The sequence below is a fragment of the Osmerus eperlanus genome, chromosome 26, assembly GCF_963692335.1.
Source record: "Osmerus eperlanus chromosome 26, fOsmEpe2.1, whole genome shotgun sequence".
Taxonomy (NCBI): Eukaryota; Metazoa; Chordata; class Actinopteri; order Osmeriformes; family Osmeridae; genus Osmerus; species Osmerus eperlanus.
In genome coordinates, this window is record NC_085043.1 from 3085784 (window position 1) to 3104043 (window position 18260).

Below are 18260 nucleotides of genomic sequence, written 5' to 3' on the forward strand. Positions count from 1 at the left end.
TGATTTTCCAGCTCCGTTAGTCGTGAAGGAGTTGGCTAAGGCGAACGCTAGCGATTGGTTATGGCAGATCCAGAGTGGCTCTGGGCAGATCCAATAGTAAACTTCAACAGAGTACCCACCTTCAAGGAATTTAACAATAGAGAATGCGAAGTTCACGCCTCGTTGAATTCTGGGTAAATGGCAAAACCGTTTTGTTTGAGCGCCATCTTGTGAGGTCAACGGACATACAACATACATCAGTGGGCGTCTTGATCAGCACATTTAGAGCCATCAAACATTTCCAGGGAGGGCCCCTCTGTACTGATCCGAATGAGGTCATCGGGGGTGGATGGGTTCAAACCAATGAGTCAATGGTTCAAACTAATCGTTAATGGAAAATGTGGTTTTTATGTTGTATTCGCAACGGTCGGCGCTCTTGGTTTTCAGCATGCCCTGGCCTGCGGCAGACAGAAGGGGACTTAGTTGGGGGGTTCATTTTGTTCACGGAAGCATTGTTACTTAAGTTTCTATTGTTGAACTCTTGTGTTTATTTTGATATGTGAAGTGTTGGATGTTAGTTTGCTTAGTTCGATTGTTCACACTGAGGGTGAAGGTTAGCTAGCTAGATTGCTAGCCAGGCTGTTACAGCGCAGGGCAGATGCAGTAGGCTATCGCAGGATGCAGCCTATGAGGTTTATTGCTAGTTGAAAGGAATAAACGTTTCCCATTGCAAATAATGGTTTGAGTATTTTCGTGTTCCACCACCTCTTTTCACGTAACTGACAGCTGCAATACGTTAAAACCAGATGTTATGTCTATGGTTAAAACTTGCTCGCACCTGTGCGCAGTGTAGTAGAGCCTATATGTATGCTTATTTAAGGGAAATCATGAGAAAACAATAACATTTCATGCATCAATGTTTACAATAATCTCCATCTTCATTTTCAACCACTTGTATTACAAGATAGAGGACAACTTAGTGCATATGAAATATACATAATTGTGGGCAATGTAGAACAGCAGACAGATTATAAATATATTATTTGGTTAGAAAGATATGACCCTTCTAGTAATTAGTGGATAAACCGTAATTCTCCATAACTAAAAAGGTTTGACTTTCTTTGACAATCCAATTGTCCAAACAAGTTATAGCTATTTAGCTTAAAGGATAGCCTACATAGTGTAGCTAGCTAATGTTTATTTAGCAAGTTTCACAGAAATCTGCAAACAACGAGGCATATACAGGCTACTACGGTCAGTATCTGCCTGTCACAAACGCAGAAACCGGATTGTGTAATTTGGTCCTGACTCGCGTTACTCCAACAAATGCTTCTTAACAAAAAGGTTTAGATTTTTAATTTACAAAATTGACAACATATGTTAAGAAACGTGTGTTTACTCCAAATATTGCCTCAGTTTTCAATTTGAAGCAGTACAACTAACACTGTAGGACGTCTCCCATGCCATGGTATCCTCTCTGACTCTGCTTAGGCAAAAGATGGATAACGATAAATTTATTAATTCACGTCCATTAACCCCTTAACCAAATTAGATGTGCTTTTAGCTTATGTTGTCACGAGTATCTGGCAGTTTTCAGAAATAAAATTGGTTATTGGACGGCGAAGATATTGCGGCAGGAGCCATGGGAATTTAAGTTCCCATATTCGGACTGGCCGGTTGGAAAGGGCGTGTAGCCTGCAAAGATGGCGGCAATCCCAAATATGCAACAAGGCGTGACGTATCGTTAACCTACAGTGACGTAACTTCGCATTCTCTATGGATCCAGCCCTGACTCTCTGTACAAATGAAATGTACGAGAGTCTGGTTAGGACCAGGCTAGTTTGAATCGCGAATCCATCTGAAAAATACTGCCGGTGACAACGTTGTTAGAATAGCTTGTTTCAAAGGGGGTTCAGCTTGTTTCATAATAAACGGACCAATCTGCAACCGACGCAAGCAAGCACACCCTACAATTTCCCCAGAAATTGTACCCTCTAGTTACAATAAATTGTTTGATTTGGGGAGTCCTCAAATATATATATATTTTTAATTACTACTGTGATTGCTTAACCTAGTCTTACTGTACCAAGAACATCCCCATGCCTCTCTCTCCAGACATTTGTAAACCAACACCAAATCAAAACCATAGCTTTGATCTGGATGAGGCTAGAAAAGTCCAACTGGAAGCCACAGGAAGTGGCTCGCCACAAGCGAGAAGGGAGGTTGACTGCATCAGAATTCAACAAAAAATTAAGAGAAAAAAGGTTTCAGACGCATTCATACAGTCCACATACTATTCTAAGCCCTTCACTGCTGGCACAACAGAGATAGAACAGATAACAGCTGTTATCAAATTCAAGGGCAACTATTACTTAGCGGACTCGACTTCTGTGACTTTGTGCTTTTTACAAGAAGAGATATACACATCAAGAGAGTTCACAAAGATGTTCAGTTCATCAATGACATGATTATAAAGCTGCACACGTTCCATGCTCACTTTAGTCCTAAGATATAAACCAGACTAAAACCCCATTTGTAATGCCATCCCACCAATGTAATTGTGCCATATAGAAAACAAATTATTTATATTTGGCCCGGACCATTTGTCAAGTGACAGTAGTGTTTATAAGATAAACGCATAAATACAATTTTTATGTTGACTTTGATGTTGAATTTAGCAGGCATTGCAGTCTGGATAATATGGGTCATACATCTTTTCTCATTAGCTTATGACCTCAGGAGGATGACTTGGATAGGGGGGATTGATCAGATAGTAACAAAATACATTATTATAATTTATTTATTCATGCATGGAATAATTTTATGGTGCCTGTTTACAACAAATGTAAGGATCTATAACATATTCCTGTTTGATGTTATAAAATATCAACAAAATAGGCTAAAAATACTTTATTTACATAAACAATTTTCAGACTAAACATGTCTTCACCAATTGTTCAGTCATCAGTCATGTAGTCAAAACAATTACTGCACGCTGGAAACAGGGTCACTGATTCATGTTCCTAGAAAATAAGTAGCAGGCTAAACTTCCAGCACCGCTTACCTCAGTAGTGGTGTTTTGTCTGGCATAATATTTTATGTCAGAGATTTTTTGTTATCCTTTTGGAGTTATTAATAAGAGAAAACAATTACATCAAACTAATCGGTATGACAATGATTACGGTAACATTCTCCACAAACGAGGAGTTTGGGGTACCTTACCTTGTTTTCGGTTTGTATTTCAGATTTGCATGCTTTCATTGGCTGCTGCACAGGTGTATATAATAAAGCATGTGCAAATGAAGAGGACAAGAAATTGCAGTCTGAGCCCTTCCTTCTCCAGAGAGAGACAAAGTAAGTATTGGTATCCATCATATAATGATGTCTGTGACAAATGAATGACGCATTTAGTGGCTTCAGTTACAGTGACAATTAGGAATAAATTAAGCAATGGCCACCTGTTCAGTCTTTTCCTGTGCCATGATTGAAACGGCACCCAGACTTACTGAGATTATTGTTATATATTTTTTAACATGTGATTAGGTTAATGAACATCTATGTTGAAAAATAATTCAGAATATCTTAAGAAATAAATGCAAATGAACCAATTTTGTATAATCAAATTATTTTTATGAAATGTCCAAAGTTACTGAATACAAACAAAAAAGAATGCTTGTATATTGGTGAAAACTACAAACATAAAATGTACCTTGGACACAATTTTTGGCACCCTTTTGATTAATTCAAATTAGTTCCTCAAACAAAAATAAATAAAAATAATACTCACCTGTGCTTAATTGTCTGCGTTCACGTGACTTCAATTATGATAGTTTAAATGATAGTTTTACTGCATAAAAATTGTCTGTTTGTTTCCAGTTGCTTATTCACAATGGCGAAAACGAGAGCTGTCTGAGAGCATACACATAAGAATTCCAAAGGCTACAATGCAATCGCCAAAGATCTAGAAATCCACAGTTCGGAATGTAATCAAGTTTCACAGTCATAAAACTGTTAAGACACTTCCAAGATGTGATGCAAAGACGAAACTCAATAAGAGAAGTCTGCGAAGGTTGGTGCAGATTGTGAAAAAAACACCAGAGAGACATCTGGGGGGGGGGTAGTCGTCGTAGCTCGCTAAGCGGTTTAACGAGCTAATTTTCAGGCCAAGATTAAAAAAAACGCCCCTCTTTTTGGTTCGTGGAAGCAACTTTCGATAAATCACCATAGTAACATATCAATTAGCACTAACCTGCTCCAGAGCAGGCTAACGTAAGTGTAGCTGGATAAGCTTGCCACACCCCCGGAAAATAACATGGCAGCTCCTTTTTTGAGAGACCCAGTTGACCAAGGAGCTATATTCTAGTTCGATTACCTTTCCATACCAATAGAGTTCTTCGCGATCGCCAAGATCCTTTATTTCACACGGATGAGTTCTTGTTCGAGCGATATCGATTCAGCCGACAAGGACTCATTTATTTGCAAGACTTTCTCGGGCCGTACATTGCAAATATCACACGCCGCAGCAAGCTTTATGCTTTATTATGAGCTTATGCTGCTGTATGTGAATATGTAACGCTATGTTTTAGGAAATGTCTTGTCTTATCTGTTGTGCCTGTGCTTTTTATATGTTTCACTGTGGGAGAGTGGGAAACGTCATATCGATTCCTTTTTATGTCTTGACATGTGAAGAAATTTACATTTAGTCATTTAGCAGACGCTCTTATCCAGAGCGAAGAAATTGACAATAAAGCTACTTGAAACTTTAGCTGTGCTTCAGACTCTGCATAGCCTTGAGGTTTTTTGCGTCAGGTACATTTTTATACAGTATAGGCGATGCAGAAAACATTGGCAAAGCCGCAGCATGCGTTGCTGTAAGAAAAGTGTACTTGGCGCTTAACCAGCTGATTAATCAATTCATCATATTCCCTGCCATGTCCCAATGAAATCAAAGAGGCCTACATGCATATAGCCTACACATATATAGTACGTGATATAAGCGCTTTCAGTACATATATTGAAGGACTGAAATTCTTTGTGTCTATTCCAATATGTAATGATGGTATTCAATGACACAAGTCTGTGTTCGAGAAAGAGTGGTCTGGAGTCGCAGAGTTCCCATAATATCAGCTTTAATGCAGCAGTTAGAAATCAACACGTCCAGAGCTCTGGGGTTGTCTACGTTTCCCTACCCGCAACAGAGTTTTGGGCTGGTTCATGAAGTCCAACTCACTATCTGTCCTTGCCCCAGCATATATTATACAGTGCAGTAAAACAAAAAACACAAGAAGAGGGTTGAGCTTGTTCTCCTGTGCAGCAGGGAGTTGTTCTTGCCTACGCGTCCCACCTGCTCGGGTGCCGTCTCCACCCGGTTTCAAGGTTGTTTCTGAAAATGAAGAGATAAAGACACAAAATACCGCCTTTTTCTCACACTGTGGTCGAAACTCGTCTGGATTGTTCCTCTTTCTCCGCCCGCACCCCTGACTCCCCCCGCCCTGTGTGAGACACAATGTTTAAAGGGGTGATTGATCGATTTTACCTTGTCATAGTTGAATAACGACAGTTCGGTGGGTAAAATGAACATACAGTGAACCTCAAAGTCCATTGACACCTCTTTCCTATGCAAATCTCAAAATGAAAGAATTTGGCTATAAAACGTTAGCTTTTCAACAAAGCCACCGGGGACCGCCTTTTTGGCTCTGGTCTGTATCTTTGTCACGCCCCAAAATTTAGATCCAGACCAGCCCACTCACTGGTGTTCTTGCCCAGTCCGAGGTAGCGTAGATCTCCGATGCTAGTTTAGCTGCGCGCTGCTCTGTGTAGGCTACTTCTAAGCAATTACAAAGAATAACGTTTTGAAGTAAAACAAGGATATTGAAAATGGACCACAGTTGTAAATGCTGTGTTCCAGGCTGTACAGGGAAGGCTAACACTCATAGTCTTCCCAAGGAGCCAAACATTCGACAGGCATGGCTGCTATTTGTCTATGAGAAGATCCCGGCGAAGTTCGACAATCAATTATTCATTTGCTCTGAACATTTCACCCAAGACAGTTTTGACAACCTTGGAAAATTTCAAGCAGGATTTGCTAAGAAGCTGAACCTGAAAAGATGTGCTGTTCCGACTGTACGTTCATCGCAACCGCAAGCTGTAAGTAGGCTACAGTATGATTTTGGCGGTAACAGTTATTAGCAATGCTAACGTCTCCTGTATCTAGCATAGGTAGAATGCTAAATACGTTTCTAAACACATCAACATACTTTACTTAGCAAATGACTCTAGCTAGACTACCTGTAGTCGGCATTAGAAGGGAAGCTTCCGAAGAAATAGCCAGAAAACAAATAGAAGTCTGGCCTATTGCTAACGCCTGTCTAGATAATCTATTTTAAAGAACTGGAGAAAGGCAGGTGCTAGATACAGGATACGTTAGCATTGCTAATAACTGTTACCGACAAAATCATACTACAGCTTGCGGTTGTGATGAACGTAAGGTCGGAACGCACCTCTTTTCAGCAACAGCTTCATAGCAAATCCTGCTTTAGCTACACTGTCCCAGGTTTTCAAAACCGTCCTTGGTGAAATGGTTCGCGCAAATGTGTCGAGGGTCGAACTGCACAGGGACCTTCTACGCTACGGTATAGACAAACATCAGCCATGCCCGTCTAGTCAATGTTAGGTAGACTCTAGCTCATCTGCTTTTTATTAACGCTGATTTGCAAGAAACACAAGAACAGCTAGATAGCGAAAACACCTAGACTGTAGGCATGTAAAGTAGTTTAGCTTGCTAACGCAAGAGCATAGGTAGAATGTGTGATGATTTAGCCTAGTTTATTGGCAATGGGGCAAACGTTGTTTCATGTTCCTGACTGTTTCATTCAAATAAATAACCCGTGTTATGTAAATCTACAATTCACGATGCATGTTTGTCCAGATCTTTGTCAGGTTATTTTTCAACAAGATGTCTAGAGCTAGTTAGCTAACTGAAGCTGAGTTGAATCACGATATAGTTTGGTTGCTATAAGCTGTAACGTTCTACCCACCTAAGTCAATCCAGTTTGCTTCGACAACAGAAGTGGAAACAACTAACGTTATCATTTCAAATATCTAGTCCATCTGTTGAAAACAGTGTTGTGTAGACACAATAGATTTATTCGCGTTTTTATTTCAAGTCTCCACCTTCGGTGTTTCAGTGAGTGCTGTGGGCCGTGTTGCGTTTTTGCTCCCCAGCTTCACTCGTTGAAAACCAACCAATCAGCGCGCAGCTCATCTAAATCTTAATGAGCATACCATAAAAGGAGAAAAGCTAGTGTTTTTTCCCGGGAAAATTTCAGAGGATCTATCAGGGGGCATAGAACAGCACCCGGGCCATTTTCAACCGAACCAATGTTATATACCCTATTCGGAGACCTTAAGGAACAGCGTGAGCACACTTCTAAGTTCATAAGACAGAACTTTAATAAGCACAATGCATAACTTGAATAAGGACAACATATTCTTTAATATCCTCATAAGTGTCTATGGATTTGTATCAATTAGATACTCTTTGGCCTTGTTTTTATCTACTTATTCTGATTGTCAATTGATTAACTTAGCTTCAACCCTTACGACGAACGGGGCCCTACAGAGCTTCAGGCTGACCTGGAGCAATCTGGAGAGGTGGTTTCAGCCCGTACCATACATCGCACACTAAAGAAAGTAGGGCTCCATGGGCGAAGACCAAGGAGGAAACCGCTATTGAAAGAAAGGCACAAAAAGGCAAGACTAATGTTTGCAAAATCCTTCATAGATAAGCCACAGTCTTTCTGGGATAATGTTCTATGGACTGATGAAATCAAAATAGAGCTCTTTGGGGATGTAGTGCAGCAGTTTGTTTATAGGTGACAAAATGAAACCCATAAGGAAAAGAACACCCTACCTACAGTAAAACATGGTGGAGGTTCCATCATGCTCTGGGGGTTCTTTGCTGCCTCTGGTACCGAGGCATTGAATGCATCAAAGGAATAATGTAATCAGAGAATTACCAAGGCATCTTAGAGCGAAATCTTTTACTCAGTGTCACACAACTAGGTTTCAGTCGAAGGTCTTGGGTCTTCCAGCAGGACAACAACCCAAAGCACACATCCAACAACACAAAAAAGGAAAATATGGACTATTTTAAACTGTCAGCAATAAGTCCTGACCTATATCCCATCAAAAACCTTTGGAAAGAGCTGAAATCTGCCATTTCAAAGAGGAATGCTGGAAACCTAAGAGCTTGAACACAGCAATGAAAGAGTGGCAGAAACTACCACCAGACAGGTGCCAGAAGCTTCTAGATGGCTACAAAAAATGAGTGAGGTGTGCCAATAATTGTGTCTGGGGTATTATTTCACTATTATGGAAGTGGATTAAGGATTATTATCTACTTTTGTTCAGTAACCTTGGACATCTTATATGTTAAATATTCTAGTTATAAAAAATGGGTTCATTTGCATTTATTTCTTAAGATATTCTGTACTTAAAATTCAGGGGTGCCAATAATTTTGACCAGGACTGCATATAATTGTTTCTTGTTGCAAACCAGATATCAAATGTTAAAGTCCCTGTAAAGTGACAATAAAATGTGTTCTGAGTTTGTTACACCACAGAAAAATGTGTCCCTAACCACCCATCCAAATTTGAATGCTTAAAAAAAAGTTATCAAAATCTTATCAAAATTTTAGTTCTCAGATCTCAAACGCTGGGGGTATGTCCACTGAGGTCGCTGAAACCATGCACAGCCATATAAGGGGGCTTCCACACCTATAGTTCGTTTGCTTTGGTCCGAATCAGTGGATGAGTTGGTACTTTATTGCATTTTTCATTTGGTCCGGTTAGTGTTCACACGGTCCTGTGTTAAGCAAACCAACATTTGTAAAAAAAACTTTTAAAAAACTATGACACGTAGTCGTACAGGTCGTTTATCTATTGGACAGAAAATGTGTGAGAAAAAATCACTGTCAATCACAGTCACAAACAACAATGGAGCAACAGCAGCGCATTGCGATACTATCTTTAATTATGATTTGGTGTTGCACAACCACGTTTTTTGGGTTGCTCATTGGTCTTGTACCCAGGATTATATCCAGGTCATTAAACCATGGGAATATTTTTTTTTTTAATTGAAGAGTTGCCGCTTGCAGTCGGGGGTGGAGTTGAAAATGGAGCCGTCAAGTCAGACGTTTTTTGCTTCCGGTGGTTTGCTGCGTTTACGTCAGTTGGGTTTAGATAAAATGTCCTACTTATATAATGTATTTAAATGATTTAGTATGCTTGGAAACACGTTGTACCTTTTTTTAATTAGGCCAATTAATGTGTTTTTGTGTTTTTGTTTTGTGTCTAATATGAGATGTATTGTTTTTTAGGGTGACTTTTTAACATTCTGTAAAGGGTCTACAGATGAAAAATAGACATATTGGCTAATTCTGGCACATTTACAGTCATGTTCATTAATGTGCATTGCCCCTGTAAATAAATATAATTCTAATTCATCATAGCTGATTAAGCCCCATTTGCTTACTTTATTGCTGATGAACTGCATGGTCACAAATGTAATTGTTTTCGCATTAGAACTTTCACGAATGTTAAACTCTCTCCAATCTGCAGATTGATAATACAACTCAACTAAACTTCGTCTTTTCGTTAGTGAAAAGGCGGACTAAAACACTTTCTTCAACGATAGTATTAGGTGGTGGGCCGAGCCCGTGTATCGGCTTTAGTTTTTGAAATTACCTGTCCCCGTCGATGGAGGAGCTGGATTTAAGATTCTGGATTTAGGATATTATCAACGTCGTTTTTTTCTTAAAACATTTTCATTTGTTGGCACTTCCAATTCTTGCAAATTGTTTCTCTAGCTTAGTTCAAAGTTAGCAACTTTACCAGGCAATCGTCTCAACTACCTAAACTCTCTAACCAACCAGAACTCGTGTATCATCTTGTTAGCTAATCAAATTGTTCGTAACAGGATCATCTGATAATAAAAACAACCTAAGTGACCATGCGTCAATAAGCTAGCCTAGTAAGCCTACAAGTCTCGGCATCACAATGGTAGGTTGGTTGAGCTTTGATTAAATACTTGCTTTCCGTGTCACTGTCTGTCTTTAATTTACCTAATTTTCTTCATTTTTTAAATCAGTGGCGGTGATTAAAACTGTTGGGCACTCACTGACACTGGATATTTAGCTGGCTGTGCTCAGGACAGCCAAAAAACACTAAGAAATATGAGAACATTATTGAGACGTTTTTATACAACGAATACCATAACATGTAGCATGTTGAAAGTGTTTTTGTAGTCTTGGGTTTTCCTCTTGTTGTGTTTAGTGGAGACATAATCGACACTGGCTGGCTCTGAATGGTGACGTAGCCCTTGCAAGTGATCCCCAAAAACCCTGTAAAAAGTAATACACAACATCCAAATTGGACTGTTTTTAAACATCTGATGCTGTAATGTGTTCCAGGTGGAGGGTGTAAGCTGTCTTGTGTCTACCTCTTGTTGAGTGTACTGTAGACTGAGCTGGCTGGTGAAGGGACCATGAACTGACAGGAGATAGTAGACTGAGCTGACTGGAGATGGTACACTGAGCTGACTGGAGATGGTACACTGAGCTGACTGGAGATAGTAGACTGAGCTGGCTGGTGAAGGGACCCTAAGCTGACTGGAGATAGTAGACTGAGCTGGCTGGTGAAGGGACCCTGAGCTGACTGGAGATAGTAGACTGAGCTGGCTGGTGAAGGGACCCTGAGCTGACTGAAGATGGGAGACTGAGCTGTGTCAACATAGTCAAACGAGCAGATAGGTCTCGGCCTGCTCTAAAAGTTTTTTCCCGACCTTTAACCTTCGTCATTGTCTTTCTTGCTCTGTCCTTAAACATCTAAAGATTTTTTTTTATCTATTCACTCTATAGCCTTTATTGTACTAACTCTACAAAGGCATTGTCTCCTCTCTCTTCAGCCTCAAAAAGGTCAGACAACAGTATCTGAAGCTAGTTTTTATGATGTTATGTGACTTACTGCTTCTCCCTCCAAGGTCTGGTCAAATGGGTTGATCATACATTTGATTGTTGACATGATGTGTGCTCCAACTTTAGGGGGATCACACTCCTCAGCCTCCCTGGGAAAGTCTATTCAGGGGTGCTGGAGAGGAGGGTCCGTCGGATTGTCGAACCTCGGATTCAGGAGGAGCAATGTGGTTTTCGTCCTGGCCGTGGAACTGTGGACCAGCTCTATACCCTCGGCAGGGTTCTGGAGGGTGCATGGGAGTTCGCCCAACCAGTTTACACATGTTTTGTGGATTTGGAAAAGGCGTTCGACCGTGTCCCTCGGGGGCTCATGTGGGGGGTGCTACGGGAGTACGGGGTACCGGACTCCCTGATCGGGGCTGTTCGGTCCCTGTACGACCGGTGCCAGAGTTTGGTCCGCATTGCCGGTAGTAAGTCGAACTTGTTCCCGGTGAGGGTTGGACTCCGCCAGGGCTGCCCTTTGTCACCGATTCTGTTCATAACTTATATGGACAGAATTTCTAGGCGCAGCCAGGGTAGTTGAGGGGGTCCGGTTTGGTGACCTCAGGATCGGGTCGCTGCTTTTTGCGGATGATGTGGTCCTGTTGGCTTCATCGGGCCGTGACCTCCAGCTCTCACTGGAGCGGTTCGCAACCGAATGCGAAGAGGCTGGGATGGGAATCAGCACCTCCAAATCTGAGGCCATGGTTATCGACCGGAAAAAGGTGGAGTGCAATCTCCGGGTCGGGGGGGAGATCTTGTCCCAAGCGGAGGAGTTCAAGTATCTCGGGGTTTTGTTCACGAGTGAGGGAAGGATGGAGCGCAAGATCGACAGGCGGATCGGTGCGGCGTCCGCAGTGATGCGTGCTCTGCATCGGTCCGTCGTGGTGAAGAAGGAGCTGAGTCGAAAGGCGAAGCTCTCTATTTACCAGTCGATCTACGTTCCTACCCTCACCTATGGTCACGAACTGTGGGTAGTGACCGAAAGAACGAGATCGCGAATACAAGCGGCCGACCAAGCACTCCGCAGGGTGTCCGGGCTCTCCCTTAGAGATAGGGTGAGAAGCTCTGTCATCCGGGAGGGGCTCAGAGTAGAACCGCTGCTCCTCCGCGTCGAGAGGGGCCAGTTGAGGTGGCTCGGGCATCTGATAAGGATGCCTCCTGGACGCCTCCCTGGTGAGGTGTTCTGGGCACGTCCCACTGGGAAGAGGCCCCGGGGAAGACCCAGGACACGCTGGAGGGACTATGTCTCTCGGCTGGCCTGGGAACGCCTCGGGGTCCCCCAGGAAGAGCTGGTGGAAGTGGCCGGGGAGAGGAAAGTCTGGGCCTCCCTGCTTAGGTTGCTGCCCCCGCGACCCGACCCCCGGACAAGCGGAAGATGATTGATGGATGGATGGACATGATGTTTTGAATATCCTCTTCGCTCATCCCTTCATCTTTTCATGATTCATGCAGTTCACCGTGTTGGAGTGATGTGGTGGATCTATGCACTGCATCTTTGTTTAAGGCCCCGTCACACCATAACGTTCTGGTCGACGTTCTATGACGTTAGAGGAAACGTTGGTAATCGTCCATGGTCGCTGGTATAGCGCTGATATAGTGCCAGAAGAGCGTTGTGTTGACGCTGGTAAACGTCGGTAATCGTCGGTGATCGGTGGAGAATGCTGGTCCAAAAAAAAAGTTTGGAACATGCACAAAAGTTCTCATGGAGACCAGCGTTCTTCAACGTTTAATTTTAAACGCTGGATAACGCTGAAGAACGTTTGTGGAACGTTAGACTAACGTTGCATGCGTTTGGCTATCGTTATTCATCGTTTGCTTTGCGGTGAACAACTCACTGGCGACCTGTCAACGACACTGAACGGACCCCTAGCGTACGCAGCGTGACTTACGTCAAACGAACGTCATATGGTGTCCAATGAGCGTCATTTGAGCGTTTCCCGAAAGTCCATGCATTTGGCTATATAAACCGATGCTTTTTAAGCAGGGCTCAGTTGATTTTGGGCTACTGAAGGGAACACTCACTATGGAGGATCCGCAAAGATTAAGGAGGGTATATTTGATTGCTATGGCCCAGCAGGAATTAGATTTACTGAAATTAAACATAGCTGAGCACATCGAGGGAACTCGCCCGCAGAGAAAAAAACCCAGACGAAGACAACAGTGCTGGACTAAATTATGGATCTTGAGGCGCAAAGAGTTTGGCATGTACGACCAACTCATGGTTGAGCTTCGCCGGGAGGACCACAGTTCATTCACGAACTTCATGCGCATGCCACCTGAAATGTATGATGAGATCATTGAGCGTGTCAGAGGCAGATTGACAAAGCAGCACACCTTCTACCGAGAGCCCCTCGAACCTGGCCTGAAACTGGCGGTGACACTGCGACATTTGGCCTCTGGATCTAAATATGCTGACATGAAGTTTGGGTGGCGCGTTCCATCTAACACAATCTCCGTCCTCGTCCGTGAAGTGTGCCGGGCGATCCTTCACGAGTATCTGGATGAGGTGATGACCCCTCCAAGCACTCCTGAAGCCTGGTGTGAGATTGCCAACCAGTTCAGGACAAGGTGGAACTTCCCTCACTGTTGCGGTGCCCTTGACGGCAAACATGTTGCCTGCAGATGCCCTAACTCTTCAGGATCAACATACTATAACTACAAGGGATTCTGCTCTGTGGTGATGCTGGCCCTGGTGGACGCAGATTCCAAGTTCATCTGGGCAGATGTTGGTGGTAAGTGTGTATGACCCAACGTGGATAACAGACAGGGGAAGCGCCAGAGGAACCTCCTGAAACACTAGTGTAACTCAGAGGCTGGTGCTGTTCCATGGCAGATGGATATGATATGAAGACTCTTGTGACATGGACAATGTGTGTGGATGTGTTGATGTTTTCTAATAATAAACATTAAGAAACACAAATTCAGTGTCACATTTAAATCATTTATTTTAATAACATAATTCCCCAGGAATATAATTATATGGGTTAGGGCGGTCCCCAGTCACTGGGAGGTGGCTGCCAACCTCCGTGCTGTGACTGGCACTCGCCCTGACACTGACTCGGCCTCATGCTCGGGGGGTGTTGAGACAACGTCGTGTCACCAGTGACACTGAAAATACACCATAAGTAAAATGGTCAGAAGGTTGTTGGTTCGATTCCCATCCGCTGTCTGGAGGGGGGTCTATTGGACCGGTCCTCAATGTCGTCGTCAGATGAATCCGACTCGCAGAAGGGCCTCAGGACCTTGTTGATGCCCTTCCGGGCCCGGCAAAAGTCCTTATCACTCAGCCCCAGCAGCACACTTTTGACGTAGGCGGCGTAGGTGGTCCTCTCGGTGACTGGCTCGGGAGGCGGGAATTGCTCACGCAGCATCGTCAGCATCTCCCCGCTCTCCTTGGCCTTCCTCTTGAGGGTCTCCATGTCGGAGGACACCGACAGGGCTGGGGTGGGTTGATGTATGACGGGGACGGTCTCAGCAAACTCGTCAACATCAACCCTCTCCTCCTCCGCTGCCCGCTCAGCCTCATCCAGGTCCCCGTGACTTTCGGCTATAATCACCTTCAACTGGAAAGTCACGGAATGACACAGGTAAACACAACATGTTTGGAAATTGACAGTTAACAATTGTACATACATTTGTCTCTCTTCTGTCGGACTTACACTCCGGACGGGCTTTGAGCGGTGGTTGACAGGTGGAAAAAGCTAAATTTGGATTTTATCCATGACTCCCTCTCCGTCAACTCTTGTTGGCCCTGCCCACTCTTCTTCTTGTCCAACCTGGTAGATATTATAAGCATACGGTAAGTATATTGTAAGTATATTAAGTATATGGTAAGTATATAAAATCCATTATTATCAAGTCATGGCAATTATTTGAAGTATTTTTATAATTTCAAACATAAATACTTGCCTAGTGAACATGTCCCTGAGGGACTTGAACCAGGTCCACAGGTGGTCCACCCCGATCTCCAGCTCTGTGGCCTTGGTCTCCAGGATTTGTTGCCTCTTGGCCTTGTTCCTGTAATCTAGTTCCACAGAAGTTTGTTATCGCGGAAAAACTCTACCATATTATCCTCCACCGCCCGGTCCTGGATCCTGCAGTCCTTCCTCTCGCTTCCATGGTTGGAAGGTCCTCATTAGAGTCTTCAGGGGGTGTCACATCTCGGATGGGCTCTTCTTCGTGCTGTCTTCCACTACTAATGTCTTCGTCCGAAGACATTGCTACCGAAAGAGGCTTTGCATTCTTCTTACTTTCTGCATGTAACATCTTCTTACTGGCAGCAGCGCTAGTGGCAGAAGCCCCCCTCACACCCCTACGTCGTCTAGGCGGCATGATGTTTACTGTTCAGGACAACTGAATCCATTGATTTTCCAGCGTTTTATACCCGTTAGACCATAAAACCCACACGCCAGCAAAACGTTACTCTGTCGTTATTCACACGTTAGTCACACGCTCAACACGCTCGTCTAACGTTGACTAAACATTCGTCGCGCGCCAGGCACACGTTGTCGCGCGCCACTAACGCGTCATCACACGCTAATAGTTTTCAGGGGTGTCTTACTTGGTCGCTGTTACACGCTCCTCATGTGTCAGTCCCACGCTAATCATTAGTCAGTCCCACGCTAATCAAGCGATAATTATACGCCGGATGTGTCCACCTCGCCCTAGAACGCTCGAAATTGAACGATTAGAACTTTCAGAGAACGTTGACCAGAACGTTATGGTGTGACTCTGTTGACTGTTTGCTCTATGACTTGATCACAGGCAGTGTTTGCAAAAGCATACTCCTGTTGTCTCTGAGCAACAAAATCCCCAGATTGTACTTGTAGGTATATGCAAAATGTGTGTCCTCCAGACTGTTCATCTCCAGCCAGTAAGAAGAGAGGCATCTTGCATAGTTTACCTTATCGTATGAGAAACATGGGAGCAGACACTCGGACGACTAGAGGGGCATGGTATTCCACATCAGATTATTTAAAATATATAATGAGCCACATTACTTGGTAATGTATACCGGTACATTTTGTTTAATCAGAACTACTTTCTCTGTCCTGCTACAGGTCTTCTTTGTCCTGCCCGTCCTGTCTGTGCTTTTAATAAGCATGCAATGTATGTCAACTCATCTTCAAATAAAATGTGGTGCACTTAGATTGTAACAACAACATTTATTTAGCAGTAGGTTATTTGTATACTTTGACCCCACTGTACATCTTGCCATACAAAATACAGAATTTCATACACACCTTCTGTTTGGAAAACCTCCAGAGCTGCATTTTCACTCCTCTTACATGCTCTAGCTACATGTGTTGTGTTGGTGAAGTTACTGTAGCACCCTTGTGAAATCCAACATTACCTAGCATATGGTTCTGAGGTGCTGAATTTAAGTTAAATCTTTCCACTGCTTTTTCTGCAAGAATGCTTTCCTTGCGGTAAAAATTTTGCAATTGCAATGCACTCACAAACTTGGACCAACTAGCTTCAGTAAATGCGTAGATTGTATCTTTTGGTTTGCTACCTACATGCATACAGCATTCCATGATTGCAACTACTTGTGGCCTTGAATACACTACTAGCAATACAATTAATTGTGCACATGCGTGTATTATGCTAATGAAGTTAGCTTTCCAACTTGCCAAGTGTGCATAGATGTCGATATGTATTGATAAGTGTTACTGACTGTTAACTGGCTCTGATGACCAATAGCAGCGCAATAATACAGTATAACAAATATGCTTGTTTAAGTGGAATGTTGCAATGTTTCTTTAGAGAACACCTGAATTACCCATTTGTTTTCCTTTTTTCCATACAGTTGAAGCCCAGTCACCCACTGACAATATACCGGCCTCACCAAAATGCACATGAATGTTTACTTCCTACTTGGCCCGCCTTGAATATCGGTGTATACGATTGGTGGATTTTATCAAGATGTCATGTATATGAGCTCTGATTGGATGCGGACCATAGTTGTCCGGAAAACATGCCTGTGTTGATAAAGAAACAAAATGTTTGCTCCTTGAAAAATGTGCAAGAACTGGACATGCCAACACCCATGCCAAAAATCCTGAATAACATTCATGACATCTGTCTATTTATTACACATCTTACAACTTTTGTATACAAATTTAACGTGCAATAGTTACAGTCTGCATATTGAAGCAACAGCTGGCAAATAAATAATAATCAATATTAAGTAGGTCTATTAATCTATGGAGTTATTGTAGGTGAGCTAGGTTTGCTATGAAATATGTTATATGAATTCCAAAACAATGTGAGTGTGATTGAATGATTTATCACTTAAGTCACCTTGTAACAAGTCAGTCCTAGTTCATTGCAGAATTCCACAATTCATAAAGCAAGCAATCTACTGTAAATGGGGAAAAAATCTTTATAAAACAGACCAATGCACAGCTTTCACATGTAACCCCATCATTCATTAGCTTGTCCTACTTTTACAATGCTACCACAACTCATTGACAATGCATATTTGTACTGGGTACAGTGTCAGGGTGTCGAGAGTTGTCCTGTCGCCCTGACTGCTAACCTGTGCAATAGGAACTTTAGAGTTTTATGGGTGACAGTGCACAACATTTTAGAGTTACTGAACACCCCCATTTCAGTGTCAGTCCACCCTTCATGTTTTAATGGATATAGTGGCTTCAGAGGGTATTCTGATCCCTTCACTATTATCATTTTATTGTGATGTATATTGTAAAGAATTGTAAATAAAATTCCCATTAACTCAATTAAAATGTGGTAAATAGGCTCCAAATACTTTCTGAAACCACTACAATGGCCCAATCCCAATGTCCACCCCCACAGACTCACAGACTTTGAAGCGCGTTCTTGTTAAGTCTGCAATGGCTTAGGGCTGTCCCGCGAGGGCTCTCTAGCAGACCTTTTGAGCCCTTTATGCACTCTTTTTATATATTGTTCTCTCTTTTTAGTGTTTAGTGTGTAATTGTAATTATGTGGAAGGAGGACATTGCGATATAAGAATTTCATTGTACGGACTAACTTTATTAAACCGTATACATGACAATAAATATCTTGAATCTGCATTTCTGCAGACTTTTCCTGAGGGAATTGCCCAGAATTCACAGCGTTTTGACGTGAAACACCAGGGTTAAGCCCGGAAGTGAAATCCGCCTCATAAGACAGGAAAGAAGAATAGTAAACAAACATTCATGCATGGAAGGAGCAACCAACCCTGACGTAAACATGGTTAGAAATAAAAGTTAACATGTAAGTTTAAACACTAAGTTCACT

At 42.7% G+C, this 18260-nt stretch overlaps 1 protein-coding gene across 1 annotated transcript in view; it reads left to right on the plus strand.

Annotated features, from left to right (window-relative positions):
• Positions 1-18260, plus strand: part of zgc:113223 (uncharacterized protein LOC541424 homolog) — a 113049-nt gene that overhangs the window by 92680 nt on the left and 2109 nt on the right. The window contains exon 8 of the mRNA XM_062452699.1: positions 3225-3333. Within this exon, the coding sequence (XP_062308683.1) occupies positions 3225-3333 (109 nt within the window). The remainder of the gene's footprint in view (positions 1-3224; positions 3334-18260) is intronic.